The 23425-nt window shown below is 54.5% G+C and overlaps 1 protein-coding gene across 2 annotated transcripts; it reads right to left on the bottom strand.

The window, feature by feature from the left end:
- Nucleotides 1-1261: 1261 nt before the first annotated feature.
- Nucleotides 1262-23012, bottom strand: TOP3A (DNA topoisomerase III alpha). Of its 2 annotated transcripts, XM_027519648.1 has the most exons (19): nt 22644-23012; nt 16065-16124; nt 14942-15015; nt 14111-14186; nt 13306-13414; nt 12652-12795; nt 12380-12550; nt 12123-12223; nt 11634-11708; nt 10473-10555; nt 9746-9953; nt 8721-8906; nt 8511-8640; nt 7430-7543; nt 7182-7347; nt 6430-6570; nt 5739-5861; nt 4521-5209; nt 1262-3509 (listed from the first exon to the last, which is right to left on the bottom strand). In XM_027519648.1, exons 1-19 carry the CDS (start codon nt 22821-22823, stop codon nt 3331-3333), a joined length of 3009 nt encoding a protein of 1002 aa, XP_027375449.1. In that variant the 5' UTR covers nt 22824-23012; the 3' UTR covers nt 1262-3330. The 2 variants fall into 2 exon arrangements, with proteins under 2 accessions (XP_027375449.1, XP_027375450.1); XM_027519649.1 differs by lacking the exon at nt 14942-15015 and having other exon boundaries at nt 22644-22906.
- Nucleotides 23013-23425: the final 413 nt, after the last annotated feature.

Below are 23425 nucleotides of genomic sequence, written 5' to 3'. Positions count from 1 at the left end.
CGTGAGACGCATATTGGGCTCTTACATGCAGCCATTTGAGGCTTTGTGAGCTTGGCCAGAGGGGCTTGGGCTCAACCTGGAAGCAGGAGACTGACCTGGAGTGGCATCTAGCTTTAGTAATAGGCACCAGCTGGTCAGGGTTTTCTTTCTTCCAAAAAGCCTGACCCCTGGAGCCCTGTAACCTGGATGGGCGGGGCTGCCAGGGGGCCCTTTGGCCAGCAGTGGTCCACATGCAGAGAGACATGGACCCTCAAGTGGAGGGCAGGCTCCCTGCTTTGTATAGACGGGGACGCAGGCGTGTCTAGGTGTCCCTGTGGGAGCTGTGGCTCCCATGTAACCCCGTGTGGCAAACGAGCCAGGGAGGAGGGCTTGGGGCCACATGGGCTTGGGGTGAGGCCGCCACAGCTGTGCCAGGCCCCTCCTTCTTGTCCCATGTCCTGAGGCGACCCCCTCCCACCTGGGACATGGGGACAAGGCTGGAGGAGGTGCTCTTGGGCACTCTGGTTGCAGGGCCAGTGGCCTCTGCGGATAAGGAGGGACCTGCCTCCCGGGTATTCCCATGGGCTCAGTGGCTCTGCAGAGGGGCAGAGGGCAGGAGACTGGTTTCCCCAAGGACTGTTAGGTCACATGGTCTCAGGAGCTGCTTGGCTTGAGTGCCTTCGGTGGTGAGCAGCTGTGATGGTTGCAAGGGGACAGGCTGGAGGTGGGGCAGCCTTGGCCTCCTCCCTGTAAGATGAGGGGTCCAGAATACCTACTTCACAGGTGGGGGTGGGGTGTTAACCCAGTGCTGGCACAGAGCAAGGCACTCCCGAACCAGTGACCGAGACAGATGGTCCAGTGTCCGTCAAAGTTGGGGGCCTCTGGAAAGTGTCCAGACTAGACAAGTCCTTTCATGGATTAACTCGCAAGCAGGACCCCTTAGGACAGTGCATCACATCCAGAGCCGACGCAGCCAGTGCTTTCAGGCTGTGCAATTACTAAACAGAAAAAGCCCTGATCAAAGTCTGCACAGGCACTCTCTCGCTGAGGCTGCAGACTGGGGCCTGCTGGGCACAGCCACACTCAGGTCCCTGGGGATCTCACCAAGCCTCCTGACCGGGTTGTAGTCAAGGTCCAAGGGCCCTGACGGGCCAGGCTGGAGCTGGATGGGAGAGGGAAGCCCTTGCCTCTAATCCAGGACCACTGCTGTCCCCAGCCTGGTCCCCTCCAGGATGAGCAGCCTTCAGCCTGGTTTAAGTCACATACATCTGACGCATTTGCATTTTTAAGCATATTCTTTTATAATCAGGATAGTCTTTTAAATACTGTCCAAATAAAAAAAATTAAAAAGTTAAAAACCCCAGTAACGTAACTGTTTGGTGGCACTCAGTTCACTAAGGACAGACACCAAAGCTGGTGTCACCAGCCCAGTGCTCCCAGGGCCACCACGGGGCCTGGACGGTGCTCTGGGTGTTCTCAGCAAAGCCACCCACTTCCTGAGCCAGCAGTTCAGCTCGTGGGCCTCAGGTTCGCCCGCCTGTATGACCTCAGGGAACTTTCCAGGCTGACCCTGCACCCCTGCCCAGCATGAATACTGGTGAAGACAGGATGGTGCACCCCTGCCCTGCGGAGCAGGCCCCTCCCACCTTTGAGCTGAACACGGAGGCAGCTCAGGAACCTGAGACAGAGGTCTGGGGGGAAAGGTGGCCGATGCACCCCGAGGGCAGCGGGGCCTCTGCCCAGCATCCTGGGAGGCCTGTGTGGAAATCTCCCTCACAGTGTCCACCCATCTGTGTGATGGTCTCACTACCTGTGCCAACAGCAACCCTGCCCCCAGAACCTGACACCCTGTGAAGGCCCAGCCCAGGACCCCCAGTCCCACTCGGCATTTCTGGTCCTGGTGGGCACGGGAGATCCCCGTGGAGAGATTGCAACCTACAGATGAGTTGAAGGTCGTATCCTTCAACTCAACAGCAAAAGCACAAACCACCCCACTGAAAAACGGGCAAAGGTCTTAAAAAAGACCTTTCATTTCTCCAAAGAAACATGAAAGGCCATGTGAGTGGTGAAAAGCATGCCCAACTGCAGTGGTCACTGGGGATATGCAAGTAAAAGCCATGAGATGCCACCTCAGGCCCATGAGGATGGCAATATGGGCAAGGGCACGTCGGCAAGGATGTGGAGAAAGGGGAACTCTGGTGAGAAGGTAAAATGGCGCAGCTGCTGTGGAGAGCTTAGTGCATAGAATTAACTGACCCAGCAACCCCACTCTTAAGTGTGGATCCCCAAAAATACAGGTGTTCAAATAACTTGCACGCAGAAGTTTACAGCTATACTGCTCCCAACAGCCAGGCAGTGGAAACACCCCCGTGTCCATCAACTGATGACGAGTGAACACAGCGGACTAGCTCAGTCAGAAAATCACAGAAGGCACCGCTGCGTGACCGTGAGGGCCACCCCAGGAGACGGGCACCAAGAGGGAAGCAGAGAGGGGCCACGACTATGCGGCTGTTTATGTGAGATGGTCAGCACAGGTGAAAACCAAAGGGACAAAGTGGACTGGGCCACTGGGCTAAGACCAACACCCAGTGACCAGAGGCTCCAGGAGCAGTTCTGGGCAGCCCACTGTCCAGTCCAGGTGTGAGGGCTGGTCTGAGGGAAGGGTTTGGGGCCAGGAGTCCCAGAACAGGTTGCTGCTTCAGCAGCCATACAACTCAGTCATGCTCAGCTTACTCCTACTTATCATCTGAGCTGCAGACCAAAGTCCACCGACTCCCACTCAGCTCCATGGTTCTTGGGAGGCCGAAACGGCAGCATCTGCACCAGTTCTTCTTTGCCCCAAAGGACAGTGGTGGAGCTGGGGGAGGCAAGGCAGGTCAGCACTGCCCAGTGTCCTGCCAAACTTCCCCAGATGCTACACTGCCAGGGTCAAGGGGCTGGATTCTTTACTGAGGCACCTGAGCTGTGGGGCATCCTGGCTGCAGCTTCTTAATAAAGAAGCAAAAACCTTCTGCAGACACAACCTCCAAACAGGAGCCTCTCCCTGGCATCCCACCCTTTCTCAGGCCATCTGTGGGTGGAAGCCCCTTGCAGACAGGGCCAATCTCCACTAAGGCGCTGACAGCACAGCCCCTGTGAGTCACAGAAGGCAGCCTCTGTGGCTGCTCAGCCGTAGACACAGTGTTCCTGGGTCCTGCACACAGGGCCACTGTCCAGCAGAGAGAGATCTGGACCCGGACTCAACAAACAGGCCAAACCCCGAGAGCTGCTGGTGGACCCTGAGAAACAACGTGCTTCCTAAGACATAAGGATGGGAAGAAGGGCAGGGGGCCCCCTCAGCCCGACGCTGCCTCATCTGTTCTGAGGACAGAAGGGACGGGTATGTCCAGGCTGGTGGCAAAGGCTGCACTTCCGGGGTTTCTTGGCTGCAGACCCTGTGTCTGAGGAGCCGGCCCGAGGCCTCTTGCTTCTGGCCTCCAGCCCCTGGGTTCCTCTCCTGCTTCCTGGCCAGAGGGGGCCTCCGAAGGTCCCTGTGGGGAGAATGGAAGGTTGCTGAGTGCAGACGGGAATGCCCTCCGAGAGCCTTGCCACCATGGCCTTGGTTAGGGGCCCATGTCACCTCACATGCAGAGACGAGGACCTATTAGCCCAGCCACCCGATCGCGTGCGCATGCGACAAAGACACGTTGGCTGTAACCAACACTCGCTCCCACCCGCCGTTCGAGGAGCCTGAGCTCTGGACCCTCCCTGTCCCTCAGGAGCCTCACAGCATGGACTGCCCCGTCACCCAGGACCAAAGACACCACCTCCTCCCAACAGGAGACCCTGATGCCCGCCGTGCGGGAGGTGGTCCAGCCCTGATGCCTCCTAGACAGACTGCCTCCTACAAGGCAGACGTGAGTCCCTTGGAGCAGTGGCGTCTCCAACCCCTGGCCTGCACCCAGGCTCTGGGCTCTTCCTGTGTGTGCAGACCTGCCACGTATGTGTCAGGATCACAGCTGTAGGTTAATAGGAATGAGAGAAAGGGAGAAGGCGCCCATCTTACTGAGTAAACAGGCTGAGAAACCACACCAAACGGCTCAAGGACATACAGACATACAAGGCCATTCGGTCTCTCTCAGACACATGACCAGGTACCTTCAGGTACCTCATCTACCTTGACCCTCTGTCTGGGCAGTGGTTCTCCCCACACCCATCTGCGGGGGGCCGACTCAAACCGTGTAACGTGGGGCAGGTTCCAAATGTCAGGGACAGGGCTTCCGTCTTACTACACCAGGCCCCGACACAGACCCTGCCAGCTTCACAACGGTAGGAGGGGCTCCCAGGTCAAGCCCCACCGTGGGGATCCCAACAGGCCACGTGGCCAGTGTGGGCCTCATGGTCCCTGTCTGGGAGGCACGACCACAACCACCACCCAACGGAGACAAGAGCAGCTGTACATGGAGTATTGTGCAGTGCCGGGCATTTGCCCGGGGCAGAGCAGGCTGCCCGTGACCCCGCGGGTGTGAAGTCCTGGTAGGGAGGGCAGCCCCACCCCTCACCTGGGGCCACGTTCTCGTCCACCCACTGGAAGAAGCCGCACTGGTGCTCACGGGGCTGGGCACACGTGTGGAACTGGCGGCCCTGGTTGGGCCCCTCCTTCTGCACGGTGCGCGTGACAGCCGGCTGGCCACACAGGCAGGATGCGCCACCGCTGCCACCACTGCCAGGCCTGCTGGACCCGCCCAAGAGAGTCCCTGAGCCCGGGGGGTGTTCCAGGGGGCCGCCTGGGGGTCTGGACGCTGAGGAGGGAGGCCCGGCTCCTGGGTGGCCGCTGTCAGCCCATAGAAAGAAGCTGCAGCCACCACTGCCACACTTGTAGAACTGGCGGCCCTGGTTGGGGCCCTCCTTCCGGACGGTGAGCAGCAGGGCCTCCTGGCCACAGTTGCAGGTCACCGAGTTGCTCTCACTCTCAACGGCGGGTGGAGGAAGAGTCCTGGTCAAAGCCTTCGAGGGCCTGGTGACGGGGGGCCGGGGCTGGCCCTGCTGGCCACTGTCCATTCTGTTCAGGGACTGGCTAGCCTGCAGGTAGCCGGAGGTCTGGCTGGCAGGCTGGCTGACTCGGGCAGCGCCCTGGGAGAACCTGAGGGCCAGGATCTCCCTCAGGGTCTCATCACACCCGCCGATGCAGCCGACAAATTCTAGGGGCATGGTTGGGGGCAGGCTGCCTCGTTTAAACTTGAACTTCAACCTGTGAGAACAGAAGATGACAAAGCACTCAATCCTTGGGTTAAGAGTCTTCTCCTGGGTCCACAGGGGGCTGTCCCCGACCCCCACCCCAGGGAAGCCACACAAGGCACAGCCACCTCACAAGAGGGAGGAGGGGGCTGGGGGGGTGGGCTCTGGGACCCAGTCAACCGCCCACACCAAGGTGCCTCTGAAAAATGCCTGTCCTCGGGCCCCACTGCAGCAAGGTCCAGGGCCTCTTGGCTTATGGCTTGGTAATGGCGCCCAGCAGCAAGCGGCTCTGCCCTACTGTTAACCCAGATGTTATTCTGGCAACATTGGAACACAAGCTGTTCTCATTTTTTTGCTTTGAAAATAAATTGTATCCTAAAGACCTATCTGTTAGTATGCAATTGTTACAAATTAACAAATATTTAAAAACCTGCTTTCACTTTGAGAATGTGGTAAATCCTCATAAGCATAAGTTCTCTGAGATCCTTGTGATTTCTGACACATGACCAAAGGTCCAAGGGCCAGTCGAGTGTCCATCTCACCTGTAAACTGGGTGCGGCTGGCACACTGGGCACACGCTCACATCCCTGCTGGCCTCCAGCACGCTGTCCGGGAACCAGACAGCCGACCGACACTCAGGGAAGCCCGTGCAACCGAGGTAAAACCTGGGGAGCAAGGCCGGGTCAGATGGGCGGCCCCGACGCTGGGACGGTGCCATTGGTGGGGACACTTATGTCTGATCACAGGTGATACTCAAGCTTCTGGAGACATGGTCCGTGACACCAAGTGACGGGAGGGCCAGCCTGCACTTGTGTCCTTGAAACCCCCTCAATCACTGCTGATGCTGTCTCCTGATGAGAAACCACCAAGCCGCCACCAGCGCCCAGACTGAAGTGGGGCCTGGCTGCCCAGGGTGCCCTCCGAGCCCCCAGCTGGACGCGCCTCAAAGAACACAGGCCTCACCCTCCTGCAGCTCTGTGAGGAGCAGACGGGCTCAGTGGGTCACTGATCAGGAGGCCTGCGCCACCGTCCATGGAGCATCGTCCATCCCCAGGGGACAAGCCCTGCCTCCACCAGCCCTCAATTCCCACGAGGCCTCACACCCGAGGCCACCATTTCAGCACCAGCACCCAGTCTGGGCTTTTAAATAGGACACAGAACCAGAGGATGGGCCTGCATGACAGTACTGGGCCTCAGGGGCGGGGGTAGGGTGAGGCATAGCCAGACACTGACCCGCCACTCTTTCTGGTCTTAAGAACCATGTCCCGGCTGCACTGAGGACACTTCCTGATGGGCTCGGGCACAGCCGGGAGGGCGTCCTGTGGGGCTACCTCTGTAGCCGCCCCGAAGTACTGGGACAAGGCCTCGTCCAACCTGAGGAAACGGAGAGCATTTCAAGTCAGGCGCCCATCATGCACGTGTGACTCACACAGCATTCTCCCACAAACGGGGCCATGGGGGCCACGTGGCCTGCTCCCGAGGTGGCCGCTCCCGAGGTGGCCGCTCCTGGGAGTGATCCAGCTGCAGGCAGGTGCCCCTGCCTCACCACCTGCCCCACAGCAAGCAGACCTTAGGCCATGCACACACTCCAGATAGTCTGGAATCAAGTCTAAATGGCTCGTGCATTTCTTTTCAAAATTGGCATGGAGTAAAAAAATGTGTTATTTCCAACAGAATACATAGACACTCTACTGGCCACGGGCACCCCCGAAGGCCCAAGAAAACGGGGCACACGCCCACACTTGGTGCACCCACAGGCAAACCACCACCTGCTAACTCAGGATGGGATGGAGATGGCATATCTAAAGCCCAGAACGACTGGACCAGACCCTCCTGGCTGTGGCTGCCAGGCTGACAAGGCTCTGGTGTGAGGAGCCAAACAAACGGATGGAGAGAAGGGAAACTGCAGGTGGGGTGAGTGCCTGGCAAGGCCACAGTGCACGGAGCGGCCATCCCCAGGGCCCAGCGGGCCGCCCAGCACTCACTTCCTGGCTTTGGCCACGGCTTCGATGAACACCTGCTTGTACTTCTGCACCTGCTGATGCAGGACCACCAGCTTGTCCTTCTTCCCCTCGCAGATGAGCTTCAGGTCAGCCTCCAGCTCGGCCCGCAGATCAGGCTTGGACATCTCGTAGCCCATGGAGTCATAGCCTGTGGAAAAGAGTAGCGTCGTGTGGCCTGGATACACTGTGGGGCTTCGTGACCATCACCCCCAAAGCCCCCAGCTCCTCACCTTCCACGAGCCCCATGCCCAGGTGCCCAGGGAGAAAGCGCTTATCTGGCGTGAGCCCGACGTACATCCGGGCCTTGATGGTCTCGATGTGCTCAGCGTGCGTGGCGTCCGTACCTGCAGGCCATTCCTGTCACTCAGGCTCATCCTTAGCCCCCAGCCCCACAGGCCCCTTCCTCTGCCTGGACTTCCTACTCCAGGGGACACAACTCCACTCAGAGCCAGCCGTGCAGAAGCCTCGGCAGCAACCTCACCTCTCCTTCACACCCACTCACTCCAGCAGTCACATCCCGCTGTAAATCCCCTGTAAGCTCCTCCCCCCACCTCCCTCTGCAGTGAGGGCTGGGGCTCTGCCCTGCTCCACCCTCTCCCTATACTCCCACCCCTTGTGGCGCTGGTCGCCCTGGACTCAGCTGCCCTTAGAGCTGTGGTGAAAACTGAGGGGCAGCAGGTCAGTCACAAGGAACCCACCTGTAAAGCCTGGGCCACAGGACTAATGGGAAAAAGTATTCTGGCCCAGTTTCTTTAAGAAAAAAAAAAAATCTGATTTTTAAACAACTATGGGAAATACTTTATCAGAAGCTAAGCACATGGTCATCCATGAAGAACCCGAGAGGCAGACTCAGATCGCATGGGGGCCCTGCACGTGCTGAGCAGGTGAACAAAGCCAAGCGTGACTGCCAAAAAACAACCGCCACTCTCGGCTGCCAAGCCGCCAAACCCTGATGCTCCTGAAGAAGAAGGTACCTGTTTTTACGTGGGTCTTCACAGTTTTAAATGTTGGTACCTTGCTAAATATACAACAAAAACCAACAAATCCCTGTGAGGGCCAAGAACGCTGGTCAGCGTGGCCCAGGTGAGCCTGAGTGATGGGGAGCGCCTGTGTCCACCTGCGGACGCACAGGGCCGCGGCCAAGGGCGCCGACTGTGGCGTCACCTGGACCCAGGGGCTCACGGCTCACACACTCTGTGCCCTGAGGCAAGCTCTTCACTGCTCCTGAGCCGCCCTTCAGCTATGAATTACGGAGAAGACAGCCTCACTTCAGCTAAGGAGTACCAGTTACTATGACAACCAGCTACTGACCAATGCCGTGCTTCTCCATGAGGGCAATGAGGTCAGCCTCGGTGAGCAGCTGGGGGGGACTGGTCTCCCCGTCCACCATCTCCACAGTGCTGGGCTGAAAGCAGGTGCCTTGCTCATAGACAGGGAGGGTCTACAGAGGCAGAGACGCAATGGTCAGCCCACCTGGTCCCTGAGCCAGGAATAGGACGGTCCCCCGCCCAGACGCGTCACCTTGTCACTCCAGCGATCATACGGGTACACGTCCAGATAGTTCCGGGCCAGGATCATGAGGCCGTGGGCCACGAAGCGCTCCTGCGCGATGTCGATCTCCACAGTGGTCTCCTGGCCCTGGGCATCCTGCGAGCAGCAGGCCAGGAAGTGGCGGACGATGAGCTCGTACAGTCGCTGCTCATCCCCCTGCGGGCAGAAGAGGAACCCAAGCGCCTCCAGACACTGTCTGGCCAGTGCTGCCTCCCAGCCCAGAGCTCCACACCCGTGTGCAGGGCAGGCAAATCCATGCTGCTTGTGGGTTCAGGCCCATAAACTTCACAAGTGGAGTCCCCTTCCCTCAAGACTGGAAAGCAACTCCTCTGAGGTAAAGCCTGTCTGAGCAGGAAAAAAGGTGAAAGCAAGTTTCCAAGAGGGCCCGTGTATGCAGGACATGCGGCGTGAAGACACTCAGGCAGCCCCAGACCTACCACAAACACAGGGTAACGGTAACCTCTGCCCTTTCAGTTACTAGAGACACAGTGAGGCCCCCTGGCAGGAGCCTGTAAGACGTTCACACTCAGATCCCAAATCCTCCTCTAAGAACGTCTGCAAGGGAGATGTGACATCCACACACACAGCCACGGTGCAAACGCCTGTCGAATACAATCCTTCAAAGCCAAGCCCAGCAAATCCAGCACATGCACACAACCATCAGATGTCATGCTGCATGACCAGCCCAGTCTCAGGGGGAGAAGGTGGGGGCTGTGTAAGGGCTCAGCGAAGGGCCGCTTGGTCTGCGGGAGGGTCAGGGAAGCAGTGGAGGGAGGGGACAGCATGGTGCGGGGCCTGGATGGGCTGTGGGATCCCTCAGTGAAGCCAGGCACAGACTGTGGGAGGAGAGTGTTGATATGACATCTCTTCCCCACAATGGAAAAGAAATTTTCAGTCACGCTGTTCCTGAAGTCAGATCCCACAGAGCAGATTCAACCTAGGCCTGAGCCCTGACCTCCTCGTGGTCCTGAGGCAGCATGGCCAGGAATACCCACCTGCAGGCTGTCAGTGTATTTGGTGGGGTGGATGGGAGGGTGCGCTTGGTCAGACTTATTCCCATTGCGTGGGGTGGGGCCACCGCGCTCTAGAATGTTTCGAGCAAAGGCCCCCCAGCGTGGATCCGGGGTCTGTTGCTCCACCAGTGCCGCCAGGTCTAGGTCTTTGGGGAAAATGTTCGTTTCAGTTCGAGGATAGCTGATGTACCTAGACAAGGCCAAACACACACAATGAAAAACGGCTGAGGTGGTCGAGAAACGACTGAACTGACCCAAGAACACTGGTGACCCCAGTAGCAGCCCATCTGATCCAAGACGTTGCGGTGCCCAACCCTGGGGAAGTCCCGAGACGAGACCCCAAGGGGAGGAGCAGCAGGCACTCCTGTGGGTCACTCCGAGGGGTCAGAGCCGGTTCCAGGCCGCCCACCCCAGCCCCGCCCTCCCACAGGCACACAGGTGCCACACGTGCGGCCTGCCCTGCAGGGTTCCCGCGCCCCGTCTACGAGAGGTCAACAGTGGGATCTGGACGTACTCTGTGGGATCTTATTTTAGGTTGAAGTGACTCTGACGTGCCCTTTCCATTCTAAAAGAAGACAAGGCCAAAGTCTCTCCATGGAGAGCTGGTGACATCTAGACAGTCTGGTTTCCCCACGAGCTCAAGTTCTAAGATGCTTCACCCTGATTTAGACGCATCAAACTCTCTTCCCAAACGAGGACTCAGGCTTACCCTTGGGTGTAGAGCTTTTCTGCAATCCTCATGGTTTCTTTAGCATTTATCCTCAACTTCCGAGATGCCAGCTTCTCCAGCTCCTGTCAGATGTGTGACAGAGCATGGGTCAGAGAACACAACGTCCACACCCTCTTCTTCAGCACCCCTCGGCCATCACCCTGGCTGCGTCACACACGTGTAAAAGGCTGTGCTGGGGAAGGATTCCAGGCCCGTCAGACAGTCAGGCCACAGCCCAGGGGTTGTCGGACTCAGTGCAGAAGCCAGAATGAGTGGGGACAGGAGTGGACACACTCCTGGGCACAGGCACTAAGGGATCTGACGAGGAGGGCTGGACAGGGGCGGGGCCAGGAACTGCGTTTCTAACAACGGGCTAAAGGACTTATTCCACTGCCGCAGTCTGAAACCTGCACTCTGGGGACACCATCCAGACCTCGGGGCCTCCGATGGTGACAAACATCCATGCAGGCATTCAGGGGGTCACCAGCTATCCCTTCCCTTGGTGGGGGGGGCCCTCTGAAAATGCTGCTGGCTACATATCTGAGCACGTCAACCAGCAAGGGATGACGCACGTAGGGCCACTGCACACAGCCTGTAACCCGTGCTGCCCCTGCCGTCCCACAGGCTCCACCTTCAGAGTGAACACACCCTGAACTCTCCTGAAGAGTGGGGGCTGGGAAGCGGCACCCTAAGGTGTCCTGCTAGGTGGCTTTTCCTGGGGTCACAAAATTTGAGACGCCCTATTTGGGGGCAGGTTCATAAAGTGGGTATGCAAAATGAGGTTTACACAGATTATGCAGAAACAAAGAAAATGCTTTTCCACTTTGGTGGAAAAAACTAGCTATTCCAATAACAACGCTGTTAAAAAAGACAGGGAAAACAGAGGACAACACCAAAACCGCAGCAGCAACCACCCAAGGCTGGGACGCTTCGGTGACTTCTCTCCCTGCTCGTTCCCCACGCCCCGCACAGAGCAGTTACGACACGTTTATTAGCTGCTCGAGCACGTCCTGTTCTGGGGTCTGTTTTCCTTCCTGCGTGGCACCAGGAAGACAGATGCCCCTGGGCACATTCTGCAGCAGAAGCTGGTGCCCCCCCACGGACGCCAGGGCTCCTTGGGGCTGGCACAACGCCCCCCACCAACTCCCATCCAGAACGTACCACAGTGTCCAGAGCCTGAGGCCTCCACTTGCTCTTGGCTTTTGACCTGACCTCTACCACCATCGCCCTGGGATCCTGGGAAGATAGGGAAAGCTGAGGTCACCGTGGCCGGCCAAGCATCTTCCCCAGTTCTCAGGGCCTGCAGAGCACCTGCTTCTACCCAGTTCCCCAGCTTCCAGCTCCAGGATCTGTGGTTCCTGGCTGGCCTAGCGGGTCCTTATCTGCCTCTGGCGAGAGTGCACTGTTTTGGGACAGATTCCAGCTACACATTTATTAACATTCCTGGTTTCACCTGAAAGTTCTACAAGTCTTTCCTTCCACAGTCAAAACTGTTTTCATGGGGTCTTACTGGTGCCAAAAGCTGATGTCCTGAGATGCATGCTGAAAACTGCAGTCCCGTGGGACACAGGACAGAGAGGAGCAGCTTGGGAAGTCCCAGGACAGTCTTCCCAAATCACCACCTTCCTAGACCTTCTCAGACCTTCTCACCTCCATGCACATCTGGTAGAGGACGAGACATGCCGTGTGATTGAAGAGACGATGCCTTTTCCAGCTGAACTCTACCACGCCGTCCCTGTGGTCATGAGTCACTGTCGGAGACACAGGAAGGCCATGACTCGGAGAGAGAGGCCCATCACAGGGACAGCAAGAGCCACCTCAGACACATGACAAGGGGGCGAAGACGGCGAGGCACAAACCACCCCCTGGACCAGTACCCGGGCTGCCCCACAGGCCCCGGCCCACACCTCGGATCTTGTGGAAGACTTCTGGCACAAATGCCTGAATGGCTTTGAACCTCTCCACCACGAACCCCAGGGTGGGGAACTGGCAGCTGCCGTAGCTGATAAGCTGCTCTGCCAGCACCTCGGGGAAGATCTTCTGCAGCCGCAGCGTCTGGAACCTGGTGAAGGCCGCCCCTGGCAGAGAGGATGGACAGAAGTAGACACCACAGATGGCAAGGTCATGGCTGGATGCGCGCCCAAGCCCCAGTCCCCCACCCCCATAGCCCCCTCCTCACCGATCCGCAGGTCCAACTCCTGCCTCACATCCACGGCATCGCTCACTCTCTGGTCGGGCTCCGTAAGGTTTTCACATGCCGTCCGGACAGCGCGGGTGGTGATCTCGGAGAAACGGGCTCGCAGCACCTGCAGGCTGGGCTTCACTGCGCAACAGAGGGGGCACGGGGCAGGCTGGTCACACGGGCTCGCTGCTCCCAAACCACCCTGAACCCTGAGGGGGTGAACCAGTCCAAGAGGCTATGGTGTCCAACTTCACTGGTTCAGTTAAATTAGCCATGTGCTGCCTAAGAGGGAAGCCTTGTGGTGGCCAGGCTGAGAGCTGTCAGAAACAGGGGCTGAATGCATCTCAGCAACCAGCTGAAGAAGCCTAGTGAGTCTCGCGAGAATGCCCACGTCCCTTGCTGTCTTGGGCCTTGGGCCTAGGGAAAAGCACCCCCACTCTCTGAAGCCCAACAGTGGCCTTCAGGTCACCCTCTCACTTACCTGAAATCATTCAGCGGATGTCAATGGTTATTTAATGTCCAGGCATCGTACAGCCTGGACCAAACAGGCAACAAGCCCTGGGCTATGGGGGCCAAGCCCTGACACACGCCTGGTGAGTCTGGCAGGGGGACCTGGGCTGAGCACCACCCACTGTGGCCTCAGATACTCACCGGCCTTGCACACGTGGATGACCTCAAACCCAATGTTTTCACCCTCTCTGTCGCAGTCGGTCCAAATCACCAGGGCCTGGCATTGCTGGGCCTCTCGCTCCAGAGTTTTCTGAAACGCCCAGTTGGGATAAGAGGGTAAGAGCAGGCCCTGCGGAGCGATCGCCCGACAGCTCTGCACTGGACCTGCCCACTGCTGGCGAGGCTCCTTGAGATGCCAGCTAGGTGAGGCCTGTCCCCACCGGGGGCACTGAGGAGGCTAGGTCACCAGAGCAGCCAGCCTGCCCGGGAGCTCCTAGAAGACAGGGTTTATACCATGACACCCACGTGAGGAGCCCAGAAACTTGGCTCTAACACACACTTTCAGCTCTAGGAGTTCTGACCATGTCCTGGGTTAAAAAAAAAAAAATCAACCCTGAATTGAGATTCATCCCAAGAAGGGCCCCCAGTCGGGAGTGAACCAAGGACAGGTGCCCCAACAGCCTGAGAAAGCAGAGTTCAGGGCCAGATGGCCACTCAGGGCCTGCATTCTCCCTCCAGTGCGGGGAGCAGGAGCTGCTCTGACAGAAGCACGCTCACCCCCAAGATCTCCTCAGGTGGCCACAGTCCACACAAACGCTCACCCGGGCCCTCAGCCACTTAGCCGAAGTGGCCTCACCTCTACAGAAAGGATGGGAATGTTTTAAACCATGGTGCCTTGTTTAGTGGAAAACCTCAGTTCTAATACCATCAAAATATATAGAAACCTCTCCATTTAATTACGTGGTGGTTGTTCAACTGCAGGGCCACGCGTCTCCCAAGATCCTACCTTGATGTCTACAAAATTCTCTGGGCAGTACTTTTCAATTTCTGCTTCAAACAGGACAAGAGGATTGCAGCTCTGCCTGGAAAGGAAAACACAAAATCCTAACTCAGCGCAGGAGGGAGAAAGCCATCCCAGTGCCCTGGTGGTGCGTTCCTGCCAGACACAGGCCCCGAGAAAAAGCCAGAGGACATGAGTGAGACTGTGACCTTCGGAGAGGCACTTCCCCTGGGGATTAACAGGAGCTGCTGAGAAGAAATTCTGGAGCCCTTTCCTGTATATCTGCAACAGGGTAAACGCAACCCAAGGTCTGGGTGGGGAGTTCCCTAGTTGTCCAGTGGCTAGGACTTGGCATTTTCACTGTACAGCCCTGGTTCAATCCCTGCTTGGTCAGGGGTCTGGGTATTTTGGGGAACACACCTGAAAGCGTGTATTTATTCTAAGCATGTGGTGAAAATTCACAGCAAACAAGTTAATCCTAGGTCACTGCCATGGTATCTGCCGTTTGTGTCTTCCTAGATTCACAGGCTGGAATCCCAACAACTGTGGGATGGTGCCAGAAGGTAGGGCCTCCTGGAGGCCATTTGAGCTCTTATAAGGGGCCCTGGCCGGCTCTCAAGACCATCTAGCGCTCCGACCTCTGGCCTCTGTAAGTGGGAGAAATGTGTTTCTGTCCTGCACAAGACACCCACTGACTGTGTTTTGCTACAGGAGCCGAATGGACTCAGTTATCTTACTGCTGTAAGTTACCTAACACTGACATGCCTCAGACTTCCCGTGATGCTTTACAGGTCACTGTAATAATCAGAATGTTCTGCCCCCAGGGATTGAACTGACCATTTGCGAAACTGCATCCGGAAATCATGGGCCAGCAAGTGTCCTGAGACTGAGGTCATTACCATGGTGACATTCTGAATGAGGACAAAATTCACGTTAGCCTTGTTTTTCTTTAAACGTCAAACTTTTTATTTTGTATTGGGGTACAGCCAATTTAACAATGTTGTGACAGTTCCGGTGAACGGGGAAGGGACTTAGCCACACACAGACGTGTATCCATTTCCCCCCAAACCCCCATCCCATCCAGGCTGGCACATAACACTGGGTAGAGTGCCACGTGATACACAATAGGTCTTTGTTGGTTATCCACTTTACATCAGCCTTTTAGCAATTAGATTTTGCCAAGTCAAAGTAGGGAACTTTTATAACTTCTATCAAAGAGAAAAAAAGTGGTTCTCAGGGGGCTGGGGGGAAGGGAGGATGAATGGGCAGAGCACAGGGGCTTTGGCGGCAGTGAGAATACTCTGCATGGGGTCCTAATAGTGGGTACAGGTACACATTCATGCAAACCCACAGAATGCACAAGAGCGGGGTGAACCCTAATGTCAACTTGGGACTCCAGGTATAGATGATCTCGTGTATCCCGTCAACTGTAACAAAGGTGCCATCCGAGGGGGTTGCTGGGGGGCTGTGTTGAGGCAGGGTGTGTGTGTGGGAAACCTCTGTACCCTCATCTTAGCTCTGCTGCAAAGCTAAACACACACAACCTCCCCAAACCAGAAGACTGAAAAGAAATAAACAAATACACCTCTTCAAAGCCAAAGCCACAGTAATATTAATACCATTCTAATTCTGGCTCCATGATGCCTTTTATATTTAAACTACAGTATACTAGCTTGTCTCTTGTCATAGACAGCTACATTGGGACCATGTTTTATAAAAAATAGACTTCCTTATGAATTATAAAATGATAACCTGTCACCAGTGATCTTCAGGTCACAGAAACAGTTTTTCTTAAAAGACACTGTATTGTCTACAATGGTCAGGCTAATTCTCCTTGATTAATTCTAAAACACAAGCTCTCTCTTTAGCCATCACTAACACACCAAGGAATGTACAGCAAGATGGCAGGTGGATCCAAAAGCATCCTTCAGCCACAGGATAGAAGCCCTGCAGCACCTACCTGGCCACACAGATGATAATCAAACTCATAGATCTTGTTGAATCTTGAAAGTCCTTCCCTCTAGAAAGTGAAACAAAAATAGAAAAAAATATATAAAGCACATAAAAGACAAACTGAGTCCTCACATAAGGATCAAGCAAACTCCTGCAGAATATTACAAATGCAACAGAACTTCCTACAGCTAAATACGAGGCGAGATCACTAGGCCCATTTGTGAAGTGGCCCCTCCACACTCAGGGAAAAGCAGGGACCTGGTCATGTCCACTGAGGTCAGCGGACATGTTTCTACAGGTGAGACTGGACTTGTCCAAGATCACGTGACAATTACTCCAGACAGGATTACGACGTGTGTCACCAGTTCTCTGTTCTTCACACATATCTCTACTTCCCAGCCATACAACTGCACCAATAAACAGGACCATGGGCAAGTCATTCACCTTTCTGAACCTCACTTTATTCTGAGTAAAGTCATCTGTAAGGTCCCTCTCTCTGGCTTTGAAATCCAGTGAAGCTGTGAGTCCCAGTCAGGCCTGGGAACCAGCCTACACCTGCCTCCTTAGCTATACTTTTCTGTGAATGAGACCCTCTCAGAGAAGATCCCAGCCTTCAAAAAGGTGTTGAAAGTAACTACATGTGTGAGTTTCACACCAACACAGCACATAAGACAAGACACAAGCAAAGTGGGACTCTGGGAACCTGCAAGCACCAAGGAGGATTGTGTCCAGAACATTCTCCCCCAGCCTCACACAAATTTTCTGTGGGGAACAATGAGTGCAGATCCCTTCAAGCCACAATGGCAAACTTAAAGTGGGAATTTATTTTCATATCTGATACACCAGTTCACTGGGTCTAGTGCCGCTGCTGCTGCTAAGTCGCTTCAGTCATGTCCAACTCTGTGCGACCCCACAGACAGCAGCCCACCAGGCTCCTCTGTCCCTGAGATTCTCCAGTCAAGAATAGTGGAGTGGGTTGCCATTTCCTACAAACTGCAACTGCTGCTTAAGCCCTTTTAGTCCAGAGAAGAGAAACAGTTGAATCAGCAGCATTTCTACCTCTTTCTAAGAACGCATCAAAGCTTCTCAGACAAACTCCTGCATGGGCTCTGATACGTACCAAGGCCCAGACTCTCTGGCTGCCACAGGCTGAGTCCAGCCAACAGCCTGGCCCCAGCCCAGCCCCCGTGGTATGTGTCCATGGTCCCCACTTTCCTGGGAACAGTCTTGAAACTGTGTTCTAATCCTCTTCCGGGGGATGACCTGTCTAATAAGATGTGTGCACCCCAGGGCAAAGCTCTCCCAGGCAGTCTCCGCCAGTGGACTGTCCTGAGGAACCAAAACGTTTTCCTGGCATTTCAAACTTGCCCCCGACCGACTCCCCCTAAGTTCCCAGCTGAGGACAGCACTCAATTATGCATGATTCCATTGACTGGGTAAGGTGCTCAGGAGTGGGCTGCTTAAATTCCAGCAGAGTTCTGGAGCCTAGAGAAAGAAGAAAACTGTGTATACAGACCAAGAAGGTGGCTTCAGTGATCTCTCTGCAGAGTCATCCATGCCGTCAAAATTAGAGAAAACAAACAAACTCCCCCCCAGACGCCAGAGCAGTCCCTGTTCTAAGCGCTCTACAGGAAGTGATAACGTTGCTGCCACTGAATTTACAAGACTTCTTCTGAATATAAATCCTCAAAAGATCTATGAGTTACTATCAGTGGTCACTGTCCAAGTGGGACTGCTCTGCTTATACACATTTATGTTCTCTGAACTATCTTCAGTAGTTACTACCGTTTAAGTACTACTATTCAGGAGAAAAAAGGTTTTATCTTAACAGTGAACTTCTCTCAAACGTATATATGTTTCTACATACAAGTCTTTTCCATGATGAGTATCTAATTACCTATCATAAAAAAAAAATAATAATAATTACCTATCATAACTACGACTTGATTTTACCCCCTGGTGCCATTACTTGTTACTTCCATTCTTTTCTACTACTAAGCTGCAAAGGCCATCCCCTGATTCTGAGCTCTGCGTGTGGATGTCTGGGCTCCTCCTTCAGAATTTACGTCCCTGAAAGGCAGGGATTATGTCATGGGAAGCAACCCCTGTGTGAGGGCTAAATAAGTGAACAGACCCATCTCTGTCTTAGAGAGTGACATGCATGGGAGAGAGGGACAAGCAGCTGGAACGTGACCCATGACAGAGATCCCAGCATCAAGAGCTGTGAAAAATGCATCTGGAAACAGAGATGAAAATAGATGGAGAGGAGCCTGAGGAAAGACTTCACAAAACAGGTTACTTAACATCACACAGAAAAATTAACCCAAAATGGATCAATGACCTGAATATAAGAGCTAAAACTCTTTCGGTTTGCCAATGGTTTCTTCAGTTCAGTTCAGTCGCTCAGTCGTGTCTGACTCTTTGCGACTCCATGAATTGAGCACGCCAGGCCTCCCTGTCCATCACAAACTCCCGGAATTCACCCAGACTCACGTCCATCGAGTCAATGATGCCATCCAGCCTTCTCATCCTCTGTCGTCCCCTTCTCCTCCTGCCCCCAATCCCTCCCAGCATCAGAGTCTTTTCCAGTGAGTCAACTCTTCACATGAGGTGGCCAAAGTACTGGAGTTTCAGCTTCAGCAACATTCCTTCCAAAGAACACCCAGGGCTGATCTCCTTCAGAATGAACTGGGTGGATCTCCTTGCAGTCCAAGGGACTCTCAAGAGTCTTCTCCAACACCACAGTTCAAAAGCATCAATTCTTCGGCGCTCAGCCTTCTTCACAGTCCAACTCTCACATCCATACATGACCACAGGAACAACCATAGCCTTGACTAGATGGACCTTTGTTGGCAAAGTAACGTCTCTGCTTTTGAATATGCTATCTAGATTGGTCATACTTAGACATGATAGTAAAAGTATAACCAACAAAAGGAAAATTAGATAAACTGGATGTCATCAAAATTAAACTTTTTTGTATCAAAGAACACTATCAAAAGAGAAAACAACCCACAGAATGGATGAGAACATCTGCAAGTCATACATCTAAGGAGGACCTAGTATCCTGAATATAGAAAGAACTCACAGCTCAATAACAAAAAGACAATTCAAAGCTGGACAAAAGACATGGACAGACATTTCTTCAAAGGCAACCCAGCAACTAACAAGCATATGAAAAGATGCTCAGTGTCATCAGTCACTTGGGAAGCACAAACTAAAACCACAAGGTATTTCACACCCACTAGTATGGTGGTGGTTTCGACTGTGCCAAAGCCTTTGATTGTGTGGATCACGACAAACTGTGGAAAATTCAAGAGATGGGAATATCAGACCACCTGACCTGCTTCCTGAGAAATCTGTATGCAGGTCAAGAAGCAACAGTTAGAACTGGACATGGAACAACAGACTGGTTCCAAATCGGGAAAGGAGTACGTCAAGGCTGTATATTCTCACCCTGCTTATTTAATTTATATGCAGAGTACATCATGAGAAATGCTGGACTGGATGAAGCACAAGCTGGAATCAATTGCCAGGAGAAATATCAATAACCTCAGATATGGAGATGACACCACCTTTATGGCAGAAAGCAAAGAAGAACTAAAGAGCCTCTTGATAAGTGTGAAATAGGAGAGTGAAAAAGTTGGCTTAAAACTCAACATTCAGAAAACTAAGATCATGGCATCTGGTCCCATCACTTTCTGGCAAATAGATGGGGAAACAGTGACAAACTTTATTTTTTGGGGGAGCTCCAAAATCACACTGAAGATGACTATAGCCATGAAATTAAAAGATGCTTGCTCCTTGGAAGAAAAGTTATGGCCAACCTAGACAGCATATTAAAAAGTAGAGACATTACTTTGCCAACAAAGGTCCGTCTAGTCAAAACTATTGTTTTTCCAGCAGTCATGTACAGACTGAGAGTTTGACTATAAAGAAAGCTGAGTACTGAAGAATTGATGCTTTTGAACTATGGTGTTGGAAAAGACTCTTGTGAGTCCCTTGAACAGCAAGGAGATCCAACCAGTCCATCCTAAAGAAAATCAGTCCTGAATATTCATTGGAAGGACTGATGCTGAAGCTGAAACTCCAATCCTTTGGCCATCTGATTCAAAGAACTGACTCACTTAAAAAGACCGTGATGCTGGGAAAGATTGAAGGTGGGAGGAGAAGGGGATGACAGAGGATGAGATGGTTGGATGGCATCACCGACTCAACGGACATGAGTTTGAGTAAACTCTGGGAGTTGGTGATGGACAGGGAGGCCTGGCGCGCTGCAGTCCATGGGGTCGCAAAGAGTCGGACTGAGCGACTGGACTGACTGAGGATGGCGATAACTGGGCTTCCCAGGTGGTGCTAGTGGTAAAGGACCCGCCTACCCATGCAAGAAACTTAAGGAGTTCAATGCCTGGGTTGGGAAGAACCTCTGGAGGAGGGCCTGGCAACCCACCCCAGTATTCTTGCCAGGAGAATCCCATGGACAGAGGAGCCTGGAGGGCTCTGGTCCAAGGTCTTGCAAAGACTCAGACACAACACAACTGAAGCAACTTAGAATGCATCCAGAACAGTGATAATTAAAAAAGGAAAAAGTGTTGACATAATATGAAAAAACTAGACCATCAATGGAGAGAATATATTATGTTCCAGGCAGTGTGGAAAATAGTTTGGCAGTTCCTCAAACAGTTAAAGATAGAATTAATTTATGACCCAGCAATACCACTCCTAGGAATTTACCTCAAAGAACTGAAAATGGGTATTCAAATGAAAACTTGCGTGTAAGCGAACATTTACAGCAGCTCTATTCCCAACAGCCAAAAGGTGGAACCAACCCAAATGCCCACCAACTGATGAAAGAATAAACAAAATACGATCTGTCTATACAACGGGATATTATTCAGCTGTGAAAAGAGATGCGGTGCTAACACACGCTATAACGTGAAGCTTCCAAAAATGCTAAGTAAAAGAAGACTGACACAAAAGGCCACATATCACATGAATCTCTTCGTATGACATATCCAGGACACATCTTTGGGGACACAAGGCAAATTAGTGGCTCCCAGCGGCTGGGAAGAGTGGGGAAAGGAGGGTGACTGCTTAATGGCTACGGCATTTCCTCTTGGTGTGATAAAACCTGGAACTAAATAGAGAACAAAACTGGGGGTGTAGTGAACACTGATGAATGGTACCTTCAAGACAGTTGATACTCATCCATGAAACACGTGGCTCTCTCATCCTCTCTTGCTATGCCCACTTGTTCCTTCCCCCAGCACCCTACACTCTCAGCTTTCCAGTTTTGAACTTGCCAAGCTGTTTCAAGCCAGTGGGTTGCCTTTTGTACATGTGGTACATGGAGCAAAGTGTAGTTGCTCAGTCGTGTCCGACTCTTTGCGACCCCATAGACTAGCCTACCAGGCTTCTCTGTCCATGGGATTTTCCAGGCAATAGTACTGGAGTGGATTGCCATTTCCTTCTCCAGAGGATCTTCTCAACCCAGGGCTTGAACCCAGGTCTCCCACGTTATAGACAGACGCTTTACAGTCTGAGCCACCAGGGAAGCCTATGTGGTTCTCACTGCCTGGTAAAACTTCAAGACTGAGGTCAAATGTGCACCCAGAAGTGCTGAGTGAGGGCCTGCTGTACTCCACACACATATTGGGTATGAGGGATACAGCAGGGGACCCAACAGCCACAGCTCTTTCCTTCGGAGCTGAGGGTCCATGAAAGGGCGACGGGGACTCGGATGAGATGAGCAACTTGCACAGCACATTATGGAACTGTAACCAGGAGGTGCATTCCAAGTAGAAAGGGACACAGTGACAGTTTATCACACTGCACCCTGACCCTTCTGGGGGAAAGAAACGTGAAGAAAAGGTTCCCTGAAGAAGAGACATTTAAACGGAGGCCGAAGGATACAGAAAGTTAGCTGTGTAGACAGGCCAATCTCAAGGAGCCTGGAGCCCTAGGAGTTGGCATAGCCTGGGGCTGGTCACCAGGACGCTCAGCTCTGGGAACAGGTGATGCTGTCAGCCAGCACCCGTACAACCTCTGCTCCAGTTCCCACCACCTATAGGCAAGAAGCAGAGGCCTGAGGACCCTGAGATGTGAAAGAAGGGACTTCCACCCGCGCGCCGAGATATGTCCAGAAAACCATTTCGGGGCCCACTTTTGTAACTGAGAGCTTCCTGAACAGCTTGTAAGGCCTCCGGTCACCCCCTTCCCAAACCTTTTCACCGTCTCTCTCCTCTGCGCCTCCCGTGGTCCAGAACAGACACTATCGCCACCTCGCCCGCCGGAACAGGGGCTCGGGCAGGTCGCCGCGTCGGATGCACCCAGACCGACGACCCCGCAGGCTCCAGAGCAAGCCAGGGGAGTTCGGCCGGCGGTTCCGCGTCTCAGACCAGCTTGGCACCCGCCGCCGCCCAAGGCGGACCTAAGGTCTCCAAACAAACTAGAGACATTAACTCCGTTTCTAAACGGGTTTAGCCCGTCGGTCGTAGCAGGCGCCCGGACGCCCTGCCCCGACGGCGGGGACGCCCGGAGGGAGCAGAGGCCGCTCGTCCCCGTCCCGCCCGCCCGGGGACCTCCTCACCCGCCGCATGCGGCCGCCAGACAGCAAGTCGGCTATGCCCTTGGCCGCGTCGTTCTTCTCGGCCACGCAAAGGATTTTCCGCACGCCTCGCAGGGCCACCTCCATGGCGGCGCGAGTCAGGGCCCGAGTACCGGGCCGCGGCAGCCCCCGGAGAGCGCGGTGGGCGGCCGGAAATATCATCCCCGGGCCCAGCGCATCTGCAGCGCCCGCCCCGGGAACCGGGAGTCTCCAGCTGGCCTGCTATCCCGCGCACAGCCCGCTTCCGCCCGCCTTTCAGCCGCTTCCGCCAGCGCTAGTCGCACAGCCCCGTGAACCACAACTCCCAGGCCGCCCTGCGCGGCCGCCTCCCTTCCCTGCCTTCCCGCTCCGCTCTCGGGAAACGCAGCTCTCCGGTTCGGAAGTTGACGCGGACGTTTCCGGGTCACGCGGCACGACAGCTCGAGTCATGTGACACCAAGATGGCGGCGCCGCGGTAGCTGGATCCGGGTTGTGGCGTCCGAGGAGCCGTGACGGTTTCTGCCTTCGGGCCGTGGGAGTCGTCACGCTTGGCTGGTCCGTGCCGCAGCCCGCAGCCGCGCACTGGGCAACTGTCCTGAGGTGGGGCTGTTGCCGTGGTGGTGTGCTCGGGGGAGCGCCGGTGACCTCGCTGCGGGTGCCCGCCGCGGTCGCGGGAGGAGGCGAAGGGCAACCAGTCTCCTGGGTCTTCCTGACCTGCGGAGTTCCTGGGGTCTCCTGAGGCCTCCGGAACCCTTGAAGGAGCCACACCTTTGAGGGGCTGCGAG

The sequence above is a fragment of the Bos indicus x Bos taurus genome, chromosome 19 (assembly GCF_003369695.1).
Source record: "Bos indicus x Bos taurus breed Angus x Brahman F1 hybrid chromosome 19, Bos_hybrid_MaternalHap_v2.0, whole genome shotgun sequence".
Lineage (NCBI taxonomy): Eukaryota > Metazoa > Chordata > Mammalia > Artiodactyla > Bovidae > Bos > Bos indicus x Bos taurus.
The sequence above is the reverse complement of the archived record's forward strand: the minus strand, read 5'-3'. Positions and strand labels throughout refer to the sequence as shown.